Source organism: Marmota flaviventris, chromosome 1, assembly GCF_047511675.1.
Source record: "Marmota flaviventris isolate mMarFla1 chromosome 1, mMarFla1.hap1, whole genome shotgun sequence".
In the NCBI taxonomy this organism is placed as follows: Eukaryota; Metazoa; Chordata; class Mammalia; order Rodentia; family Sciuridae; genus Marmota; species Marmota flaviventris.
Genome location: NC_092498.1, coordinates 107,444,008 through 107,456,524, shown reverse-complemented (window position 1 = coordinate 107,456,524; position 12,517 = coordinate 107,444,008). Strand labels below are relative to the sequence as shown.

Below are 12,517 nucleotides of genomic sequence, written 5' to 3'. Positions count from 1 at the left end.
TAAAAAGGAAACTCATTAAAAATGCATTTCAGGATCACAAGTTCATTTCAGCGTTACATTCTTATATTTAAATGAAAGGCACTTCATTATAACAGTTATAATAACTTCTTTTCATTTACATTTTCCCTGTATTTTCCCTTTCAATTTCTTCTCCATTACCTGTCTGTCCCTAAGCAGGCAAATCAGGAGAGAGACAGACAGAGAAAGTGAGGGTGAGAGAGGAAGAGAGAGAGAAAAAAAAGAGAGAAAGATTGAATAAAATGAGAAGTTAAGAAACAGTGAAGCAAGGACCCATTTTTCAAAGAAAAGTCCCAGATCTCCCTACGGCAGGGCATGAAGGTCAGAGTTCGTTGAGATTCCTTGTATTTTTCTTTCTTTACAACTTCTTAAGCCTTTTAAGCACTTATTTGTCTACATCCATAGATGACAAATCATATTTCAGCTACAGACAATCTGAGAGATGCCATGTCGTTATCACTGAGGGATTCTTCCAGGGTGGTACCACTGCATTTGTGACTAAGCACCTGAAACTTCTGCTTAGACTCAGGATCTGATGAAGGGGATGAACAGGTCTTTGCAAGAATGAAACAGGCTGTTGTTGTCTTACTGGGGAGTCACAGATCTTGGAATCTAACTTGATGAACGTTGCATTTGATTCCCACTGAAAGGAGTGATACATTTGTCTTGTTTAAGTAAGAAAATATTAATGTTCTTTTAAAAAATAATTGAAAAAAATGCTTCATTTATAAGAAGGGAACTATGTGACCACAATTCCTGGTACTGAGATAACCAAAAAAATGTATGTCCCAGGTAAAAAGTTTTTCATAGGAATAAAGAATGTGTTAAAATGTCTTTTCAATCGTGTTCCCAAATGATTGATCTGACTGTGATGAAGGAGACAGCACTTATCAAAAACAATTAAGTAAAGCATATCTGGTACTATTAAAATCCACACCAGATTAAATTTTAAAGTCTATATTGGCACTTGAATTTCCTGATGATCATCGCTGTTTTTCATTGTGCAGGAAAGATGTGCTACTATAAAAAGTTGAAACTAATTTGCAGTGCTATTCAATTATAGGTCAGTTGGAGGGACATGGCTCTCACTAGAATACATTCAATATTTCTCCCAAATTCCTGTCCCATTTGGACTTGGCGGAGCAGAGAGAAAGAGTTTCAAGTCAAGCAGGTTGGAAAGTAATAATAAAATGAACTCACTAACTACCTTCTTCCCTGAGTTCCAAGCCCACCTATGTAGCTGATATTGGAAGGGGAGGTTGAAATAGCTGGGAGCCAGGTAGCCCTGCAGAGCCTCCCATGAAGAGGTCAGTTAATTATTGATTAGATATACTTCTAGGCCTTCATTGTACCTGTTCATGAATATGTATGTTTAACTCCAAGTGGATAAAAAGGAGAAAGAAGACTGACTACTGTGTGCAGAGAGACCCAGACCCGGTAAATCAGAATGTGCCTCCAACCATAGGGTATTCTTATTTGGAAGGGGGCACCCTCAGGCGGGATGGGAAAGACAGTGGGGAAAGTCCATGTCACAAAAATGTTCATAGTGAGGTATGAACAAGGCAAAGGCAAAGGCAAAGGCCCTGTCCTGGAGATTGCTCTAAATGTGGGGATCCTCCTGGTGACATAAGTATGTTTGTGATATGACCCGAAGGGCCTAACACAGGAAGGACCCTTGCTGTGCTGGGGAAGAGGGGAAGAGTCAGGTCTCCCCAAGGTCTGAGCTGCTACAGGGAAGAGCTGCACTACACAGGTAGAGCCACTGCTCAGATGATTACAGGCACATCTCCCTCCTGCAGGGAGGCAAGTCAGTGTTTCTTGCAGAGTCAGACTTGTCTTCTGATTTGAGTCCACAGCCTTTGTGGATCCTGCTGTGGCCAGCTCCACTGGAAATCTATTTGCTTCTGACTGCTTGTGTGGGTGCATATGTAGCCCAGGGCCAGGGCAAGGGGTCTTGAAGATAGCATTCCTCAAAGTGAACACAGTGTTCCACTCAAGGGATCTTGCTCTTGGAGGTTTAAACCTAAGGGGGCACATCCGTGAAGTGGGGCTGCATAACAGGGCCCTGGTTCTGTATTCTCCTTCCCTTGCCAGTGGCAGCTGCCTGCCCTTGGCACGTCAGCAGCTTGTTCCTGCATCTAAGTAAAATTAAGTTTCTCCAAACTTGCATTTATATTTATTTAACTTGGATGAGGACTTTGATGATTGCAAATTCCAAGTTTAGTTTTTTATCCCAGAGACTTCTACACATTTTCCATTGTAGGGGCTCTCTGTAAGAATTTTGGAGACCCTCTTAATAATTTAATTGGGTAAAAGAGCAAGTCTTTATGGATATGTACCTCAAGAGATTTCTGAGGGCCTATCCAAAGAAGATGGATTGAAAAATGTTTGTATCCCAAGAAGGGACCTGGGCCTGTTCCTGTTGCCCCTGCACTAAGGAGCAGTATTGTGGTCAGGGAGCACAGTGCATGTGCTTTTTGACGTGACAGATTGGGACAGAGTCTGGGCATGGCAATTTCCTTTTTTTTTTTTTTTTTTAAATCTGTTTGCTCTTTATCATTTATAATAATAAAGCTACACATGTGTGTGGAGGGGTCTCCCCTCTGCATTTCCTGCTTCTTTCCTACCATTGTCCATCTGATTCTTACACTCTGAGTTGTGGGCGGAGAAGGCATTGCTGTACTCCTGAATCACAGATGTAAAATGGAGCAGCAAATAGAGGAACTGACGCCCAGCACCAATGACAATGGCACCAGTGCGACTGCACCAAAAGGGTGACACAGGCAGAGGCAAAGGCCCTGTCCTGGAGATTGCTCTAAAATCCCCTGCTTATTAGGGGAGAGTCTGGGAAACCCAGGAACCCCACTGACTGGGTCAGGGAGAGGGGTCAGGATACAAGTCCTAGCTTTCCATATGGGTCATGAATCTTAACTAAGCTCTCAAGGGAACAGCTGTCCAAATGGCCTTGCTTACTGACTGCTCCTCAATGGCACATCCCTGCCCCGTGTCTCCTAGGGGGTTTGTTAGAAATGCCCACTGTTGGCTTCTCCCTGGAATTGAATCAGAGTCTGCATTTTCACAAGATCAGAGTAATTCATTGGCCCTTTCAAGTCTGCTGCTCTATAACTCCCCTGAATATAGGGAAGGCAGACAGCATGGCTTTTCAGATGAATTCCACCCAGATCCCGGGAAAATGAAAACCATTGTAGCATGTGTAGTTGTTCAAACCTAGTTTAGCCAGACTGGGTAAACACCGATAGCTACCTGTGACCATCTGTATTTATACAAGTGGAAATGTACTGTGAAGAAAATCTCACTGTTTCAGGGTTTTCTTCTTATTGTTTTTTTTTTATTAAAGTGTCAGGCAGGAACTGTAAAGTTTATGGTATGTCCCTCTTTCTGGAAGTGATGTGCTCTGTAAGTGAAGGGCTCAGCACAAATTGGGGTGTATGTGACATTTAGTTACTATTTGTGGGGAGAAGTCAGCAGCAAAGAGCAAGTGCCACTCTGCATATCAGTTCTTGGCAGGTTTATTCATTAAATGTAATTATTCTTTTTATCAAAGGCTGCAGCCATTATAGTTTGGCAATTTAGTATGCCCGAATTTGATTCACTTATCAAATATTTATTTAAGAGAATTTTCACTATTCGATTGGGCTTTACATGAATTAGCAGAAAAGTAATTCATTTGTGAGACTGATTCCTCATCAGGAATGTATCACCACAGGTCTTAGAGTGCACTGTTAAGTGTCTGTCACAGGGTAGCCTCCTTCATGTTAATTTCCACCTCATTATAAAATGGGGATGGCAGGATTCCTCTCATGCAAGCTTTTCATAGGGTTGGATGTGATGGGTCTATTTCACTGGGTTATTTGAAGATCAAGGGGACCACTCAGAAAAGCAAATTTTGCTTAATTTTAAAAACTAAATTTTTATTAAATATGGATGACTATTAAAAATCAACTTATCTGTGATTTTTCATATGTGTTACAAATGGAATACATCATTTTGGAGACCACCTTGATTCACATATAAAAATTACAATCCCACAAATATCTGCAGTTCCTGACTTGTTTTTCTCAGTGCATTTTCTGAATTCCTGCTTACTTTTTTGATTTTTATTTGGTTCCATGTAACGAGCACACCAGGCTATAATTTTCAAGTTATCTTGCTCACTTTATTGAGATATACAATCTGCTGTTTCCATAGCAGCTTTTCTCCTCCTGGACTACAGTGGTAGATGCTATTTTCTGATGACCTAAGGATGACAGTTCACAGGCAGCAAGAGCTCAGGTGTCTACATTTTATGACTAAACTTTCTGAGACTACTACAGCTGGTGAATGTAATGTGCTTTACCCACCTTTAAGGAAGCTTCCTAAGGAAAGAAGAATTTCTGTTCAATTCCAAAGAAACCTCATGCAAGATGAGTACCATTAACATTTTACTTCTAAGAGTCCATTACTGTCAGTGGTGGTGGTGTGACAGTTCTGTTCCTAATATGTGGCTGCTCAATAGACAGGAATCACTAAGACATGAGTGGACAGGGCCATCATGGCCAACTGAGGCCCATACCCCCATGACAGGACATCTTGTGAGCCTGAGTACAGCTCTCAGATGCTGGATTCCCTATGTTTTTTCATTTTTGAACACAGAATATTACATTATTTTCTACTTCCAAAGTCTCCAGGAAAACTTTCAGTATCACGGGTTTGGCATGAAATTCTTTACCAGTTGGAAATGAAAGCAAGTGGCGATATCACAGTCCTATTCAATGTCTCAGCCGTTACAGGGTGACCCATATGAAAACTGATTCAAACTCTTTCTGATAAACTACATTTTGGCACTAGTCCATCATTAACTGATTTTTCTGAACAAGTTCTATTACTTAGAGTGTAACGAAAACACATGGTTTCTAAGTGGAAAAACTGAAGACTCTGTTTTGGTGCATTCAGATCTTTCTGACTTGCTCTTAAGCATGGATCACTTAACATGGTAACCTAACAGTGTAGCTGAGACTAGCATGTATAATACGAGGCCCTTGACAGACTTCAATGTATATGCTGTTGACTTTTCCCTTCTTATTTAGAGGGTCAGTGGCATATGTTGAGAAATCATTTTAAATATTGTTCCATGATGATGCTATGGCATCAATACAAGTTGGAGCCAATTACTTGCAACTGCTGTGCCGCCAGTCAATTTGCAATACGCTCAAAACACTCCACATAGGATATTTTGCTCTTCACCACCCCATGGGACCTTCTCAGGCCACTAAAGGAAAAACTATGCCAGGCCTTACCAGTGTGGCTTCTTTTGTGAACCATGAGCACATTGGGCCCGATGCAAATGATCCCACAGATATCACACTTTAGTTTTCCGTTAGGAAGACGAATGCCTCCAACTCCCGACAAAGCCGAGCTGCCTTGGTCCCTGTGAGAGCCATTCATTTTCTCTCCCGAGGCATCAAGCATTCGTAAATCCTCCGCACATTCTTCCCCATTCATTTCACAGGCACGCCCATTCTCTTCATCACTCTGAGTCTCTACTTTAACATTACTGGCTGAAAGAAACAATACAGGAAGCCACTCAGTGTCACTGAAAAAAAACAAAACAAAACAAAACAACACAACAGCAAAAAGACAATCAAACGGACGCAGAGAACAACTGGACAGAGTTCTTAGCATGTACCAAGTCGCAACTTTCCTTATGCTCAATCCACAGAGGGCTTGGATGGCAGCCCCTAGGATGCACCCAGGGCAGAGGGATATGGGAAGGACCTGCAGCCTTCCTTCAGAGATCTAAATAGAGAGCATCTAAAAATGCATGAAAAACTACTTATAAAATTTACACTTTAGGATTCAGCCCTTACTTTAAGCAGGTTAAGATCATCGGATCCACAATCTTGTGGACTCTCAGGAGGAATCTGGGGCTGAATTCTATGGATGCTTTGGCAGACAAGCACTTAGCATCTAGAAGGTGAATATGCAGTCACATGATCCAACTCCGGAGAATAAGTGAACTTGCTGGGAAAGTCCCTAAGAGGTGATTATCAAGCCTGAAGAACTTTTCTTACACATAATGCTACCTTTCCTTGTTTCATGTAAATATTCATAATTTGGGGGGAAAACTCATGCTTGGAGTTATGACCCCAGATCCTTTCAAGTTTCTGAAAGATCATTTTGTTTCTCTGGTTCATGAGCATTCAACTCCCTTTTCATCTTACAGTGATGTAAATCCATCTGGAGTCTTAAAGTAGAGGTGGTCTCTTACATTTCTGCATGTAAGAGATCAGGAAGAGTTTTCCAAAGGCAAATATTTTTTTTGTGGGGCAATGAACTGCTGGGGTGAATGAATACCACAGCTACCGCTAACTCTGCATGACTATTTCGGTCACACAGGGGGTAATTCTATCATTTGCATATTTTTCTTCCAAAAGAAAATATGAGACACTGTTAGCATTCTTCTGAGACACTGATAGCACACTGATGGGTCCAGCACTGTAATGAAGAGAAACTGCAGTTATCCTGAAAGCCACCATGTTTCTCACAATTTGCACAGACTCCTCAGAGTGGGTAGGTACATTTTGCTAAGTAAAACCATCAATGAAGCAGATGACAATTATGACTACGTAATTTTGGACTGAGGTTTCCCATCAACAGTCGTTAGAGTTGGGTCTTTGGAGACGTAGCCTCAGCATCAAATGCTACAAGGGCAGATGCCTGGGTCCCCCCAGACCTGCTAATTCAGAGACTTGTGTGGGCTCTGAAATCTGTGTTTTGATGAACCTTCCAGGGGACTCTAAGGTACACTCAAGACTGAAAACAACTGCTTTCAATAGTCAACCTAGTTCATACCCCTCCATCTTTGTTCACCAAATTCCTTTTTGATTTAGAGACTTAATAGTCTGGACACTGAAAGCCAAAGCCCTGGTCTGGGATCGAAGCTCCTCTGTTAAAAGCTCAGAGATCTTAGGCAAGTCATGTAATTTCTCCATGCCTTGATTTCTTCACCCATTGAAAATGGGAACTATCACAGCACTGAAGGGTAGCTGGAAGGATTAATTGGGCTAACTGCTGAGAGGTAGCTCAGGATGTGGACTGGAATATGGAAAGTAGATGCATGCTCCCCTCAGAGAGCAAGGTCCACCTAACCCCAATAAAGTTTACAGAACTTACCTGGCACTAGGCCCACAGTATTTTTAGGTGCACTTGACTATTTAACCCTGAGAAGAACTGCACAAGGGAGCTACTGTCATTATCCTATTTTAAAGTTGAAGAAGCTAAGGCACAGAAAGGTTGAATTTGTTAAGGTCACACAGCTAGTAAGTGGCAGAGCTTGGAACTAACTGCAAGGGTACCTGGCTCTGGTGCCTACCTTTCTAACCACTCTACTGCCAAGGTTTCCTTATGAGCTCTTTGGAGAAAAGACCTACAGACAAGTTAGGGAGTGAAAGGAATGAACTAGAACAGGGACCCTAGCAGCAGATTTGGAAGCCCCAGAAGTGATGATGTTCTCCTGCCCCTTACTATCAAACCTGGCATTGTGTAAGACCATCCTGAGATGGGCTTCTTCAAATGCTGTTTCTTACAGAGGTCTAGAGATTAGAGACTTAGAGCACCTTGCATCTCAGCAGCCTCTTACTTACCCTTGTGCCAAAGACAAAAGACCAAATCCTACTAATGTGGTCACAAAGGGAGATGAAGCAGGCAAGTGCGGCCCGTCTGCCATCCAGGCAAAGATGTTTCCTGACTGCTGAGTTGTCCAGAATCAGTATTCTCCAGTAGGTGCTGGTATCTTTGGGGGCAGAAGCTAATTCACTAGAAGACTCTTATCATTCAACACTGTCAGCATTAGTCTTGCCATGGTTTAAGTGTCCCCTAGAGTCTCATAGCTAAAAAGGCTTGGTTCCCAGGGTGATGGTGTTGGGAGATGGACCCTGCAAAAGGTGGTGGCAAGCACCACCCCTAGGTAATGGAGGCAGGCCATAAGGGACTGTGAGGCTCCCGTCACTCACCACATCCTGGCTCATGATGTGAAGGTCTGCTCCAATGTCTACTCCCTTCTATTGCCATCTGGCACCCTCACCAGACAGTGTTCATGGACTAGAATCTCCAGAACCATGAGCTAAATAAACCTTTTGTCTTCAGAAGTTAATTGTCTCTGGTATTTCATTTTAGTAATGCAAAGCTGACTAATGCAGTGACTTCAAGAGGAAGAAAGACCTGAGCTAGCACACCTGCTCTGTCTTCCCATGCTGCAATGCAACCATAATTCCCTCACCAGATGCCAAGCAAATACTGGAGGCATGCTCTTTAACTCCCCAGGCTTCAGAATTATGGGCCACACAAACCTTTATTTTTTTATAAATGTAAAAATATAAATCTGTTATAGCAACAGATAATGGACTGAGTCAAATGTGCACAAGAAAGATGATAAAGCTGTAAAGATCTATGTGATCCTTAAATCTAGGATTATTTTTAATTATCTACCTTGTGGGCTTTTAAAAGTGAAACTGGAGCACTCTGGAGCCCAGTGGACCAAATGACAGTTAGTGTGACAAGTTCTTCCACCTTGAGAACTAAGACACAGGGCTGTAGCAAAGCATGTGAGATAGAAGCTCCCGTGGATGGAAAAGAAGTGTGGGGGTTTTCTCATCCCCTACAGAAGAACATGGTGGTGGGATGATCCACTTAAGATGTTCCCCACTTGGCTCTATTTCATTAATTTTAGAGACAATTAGTTACAGAAAATTTCCTCTGGCTTTCCCAAGGGCCCATGTGCACATGTAGCACCTGAGCACCTTCCAGAAGTGACCCTTGCTCTTTTGCATCAAAAAGAATGGTGAGTACCCTTGTGAGTCTCTGGGTGGTCTATGGCATGTGTCACTGAAGTCTGTGTGGGCACTTTCTGCAGAGGAGCAGGACAGCAGGGAAGCATCGGCTGTGACCTCTGGGTTTCTGGAAGCAGGAACGGAAGTTCTGCCATAGCAGGTTGCTTGCATAAGGAGGGAAAGCTAAATGTCAGGAAGGAAGCAGATGAAGAAGCATGGGGGATAGCATGCAATGGATATTGCCGTGAATACCACAGACATCCTCAATGCCTGGAGACTTGATATCAACCACTAATTTTGCCTAGGGCTCATTGAAGGCAGGACTGTCATTGCTAGGCTACACAAGAGTGTAACAGACAGCTATAATAGAAGCCAGAGAGAGAGAGAGACTCAAAGGCATGAGAGTCTATCACAAATTATCCTGAGATCAATATGGATACCCAGATGGATTTGTGTAAGAATATATTTGTATAAAGAGATCCCTTACACAGATCTGTATGAACAGCAGTAAGAATTTTCAGCAATGAGAACAGGTATCTCTGAGAAGAGAATGAAAGCTGCTGAGATTTTCTTAGTCTCTGAGAAAAAGACAATATCCCAAGATCCTTGTGGGCAAAGCTAAAGAATGCTGAGTAATGGAGATGTGGTAGAGGGCTCCCCGGCAGCAGACCGAACATGGTTCTTACACAGGAGCTCGAGGGTAGCTTGCAGGAGTTCTAGAACAAAGGGTACCACAGTGGTGAGGACAAATTCTAGGCTACACTATGACTGAAAAAGTCCAAGAGGAAGGGGATGAGCCGGGGCCAGGGGAATCTGTGAGAAGTGACCAGGTGACACTCAGCACAGGGCATACCAGATCCAAGCAGTGTGGGGGTTTTCTCTAAACAGGTAGGGAAGGCCCTCACATTACTGTGTACAAATGTAAACAGCGCACTTGTCATGCAGAGGAGATCAAGAGATTTCTGTTCACTCAAAGAGGCGTCCATGAAAGTGGGGGTCTCCATGTAGAACTGCTCAGGGTGGTACTGTTTTAAAGTACTGTCACACTCTCTTTGAATATAGGGAATATACTTATAAATATTTTGTAAACCCCAACCCTACTCCACACTTAAGACATCAGTTGAGCTGATTAAATATAGAACATGAAATAGGGACTTGTGCGTTGCTTTCCCTGAATGCTCTGGCTCAAGCCAGCTTGAGCTCTTCCATTGACTGAGGGATAATGGACACGGATCCAATTTTATTATTCAACAAACATGGCTCATATTAAGAATGTTTGCAAGCTCTTAGTCAAAAGCTATGTTGACTTCTCACATGCTATTTAAAATTAGGACAAATTAAAATCCTATTGTCATGAATTTTAGAGGTCTTCTATGCTATTGGTAACCCCATAGTTGTAAGAAAGGCTCCAAGCTCTGAACATGACATGGCCCTTAGCAGATAGCAAGCTGCATTGAGGAATCCGGAGACTCCAAGGAACTCTGAGGTCAACAGAAGCCAAGAGGCCTGGATTGGCTGCCAAGCATTATGTTCACTTGTGAATAATTAAACATTTTTAATGCATAGGCATAATGTACGCTGGCAGCCCCACCTCACAAAGAGGTTGTATTTCCTCTTCATTTTCCTTTCCTTTTTAGAACATGTCTTTATATTTACTGGAAAAGTGTATTTTTGGTACCAAGAATGCATTTTGCCATTGAAAAAGTATCCTGAAAGCATCACTCCAATATAATCAGTTCAAGACAGGTAAGCTTGAAATGCACAATATTTTAAATAAAAAATGGGAGATACAAATATCCTTGATACACTAGTGATTAGTAAGTAAAAATCAAATTGAATAAAAATATTTAAGATTTACCTTGAAATTATCTATGGTAACTGACTGAAATTTGAGATGAAGAATATACACGTTACCCAAAAAGGTTTATGAAATTTAAAATATTTTAAAGGCTAATAGAATCATTTATTATAACTTATCATTATTTAAAATGTAAAGTTTTTATCTTGCCAAGGTGCATTATTTGAACTACTCTTCTTATTTGATATTTTAAGCCTTTAAATAGAATAAAGTCAGAGAGAAAGACTGTCGAAAAAAGAGAGAACATTGGAAAAGAGTATAAAAAGAATGAGTTTCAAGGATATATATATATATATATATATATATATATATATATATATATAATATGTCTTACTCAAGTATCTAAGGACACAAATTGGAATAAAGATAGTGGAGGAGGTCAAAGAGATGGTATTTTAATTTCTTCAAGAAAGAAGGAATTAGGTGTTGAAGGACATGGGAGATAATTCTTCATCATGACCACAAGGTGGTGATATTGACCTAGAACAGTTTGGTTGCTGTAGGGTGGGGGCATCATCAAAGTTAACCAAAGTTAATGGTGCAAAGGAGGATATTTACAATTTGGAAATGTTAGGGGGAGAAGTGAGTTCATATAAATATGTTATGAACACATTTTTATAAATATGTAGGCAGAAAGTATCAAAATACATATCATGACTCATAAAAGCTCTGGGAATCATATGTATTCACATGCAGCAATTTTTGCATCCTGAAGGTTGCCAAAAGATATGTTTGAATGTTATAATATTCTGGGGACTACCCCTTTCTCAAGACTTAATGGAAACATGTTAAGATGTGGGGTTTTTGTTTTTGTTTTTTTTGAACTGGGGATTGAACTCAGGGGTACTTAACCATTCAGCCCCAGCCTTTTTCTTTTTTTTTAATTAAGAGATAGAGTCTCACTGAGTTGCTTAGGACCTTGCTAAGTTGCTGAGGCTGTTTTCCTGATTCTCCTGTCTCAGACTGCAGAGCAGCTGGGATTACAGGTGTGTGCCACTGTGCCCAGAATTACCTTATGCATGTGCTGTTTCAAAACATTTTAACAGTATTGTTCATCTCATATTAATATGACTTCCCTATCCTGACACCATAATTTCCAATGTTTATATATGCACATACAGATATTCACATAAATAAATAGTTATATAGGAATACACATATATCTCACAGAAATAAATATGAAGCTACTATTCTGAAATTGAATCAAAGGGATATCAGTTGAGAAAGACTTCTATAAACTTTTAAACCTTAAGTCATTAATCTAGTATGTGAGCAAAAGTATCCTTGGATTGATAATGGTGTATCCTTTGGGTACCAAACAGACTTGTTAACTAGGGTGTCAGAAACCTTTCTTTAACTATTACTGACACCTCTTTTATATGAGACTATTTTTATAACTGTTATAGTATCAATGAGCTGGGCCTGGGGTGTAGCTCAGTGGCATAGTGCTTGCCCAGCACACTCAAGTCCCTGGGTTCAATCCTAAGCACTGAAAAATAAATCAAAAAACAAAACTCCAAACAATATTTACAAGCACAACCTGTTTTCTGATATTGTTTTGTAATATTTAGTAACAGGGGATCCAAAGACTGAAGTCCTAAGGGAGTTACCAACTTGTAATACTTTCATATTCAGATCTCTGTGCATGTTTTTTAAAAAAAAAAAAACTACATTCTCTATTCTTTAAAGTACTCCTGTAAGGCATTGCCCAAATGTATTTTATCATTTATCAGAAAAGAAAAATGAAATTAACATCTGCTTCTGGTTTAACAGTTCTGACCAGAGAATGTCCCACCCGCACCATGTGGAAATC

The 12,517-nt window shown here is 40.9% G+C and overlaps 1 protein-coding gene across 21 annotated transcripts in view; it reads right to left on the bottom strand.

Annotated features, from left to right (window-relative positions):
• Ikzf1 (IKAROS family zinc finger 1) overlaps positions 1-12,517 on the bottom strand; it is a 127,478-nt gene that overhangs the window by 52,825 nt on the left and 62,136 nt on the right. For 16 of the 21 annotated variants that reach the window (XM_071614752.1, XM_071614735.1, XM_071614733.1 and 13 more), the window contains one exon: positions 5,316-5,576. The exons of the other annotated variants lie outside the window; for them this stretch is intronic. In XM_071614752.1, the coding sequence (XP_071470853.1) occupies positions 5,316-5,576 (261 nt within the window). The remainder of the gene's footprint in view (positions 1-5,315; positions 5,577-12,517) is intronic. 21 annotated transcript variants of the gene reach the window in all.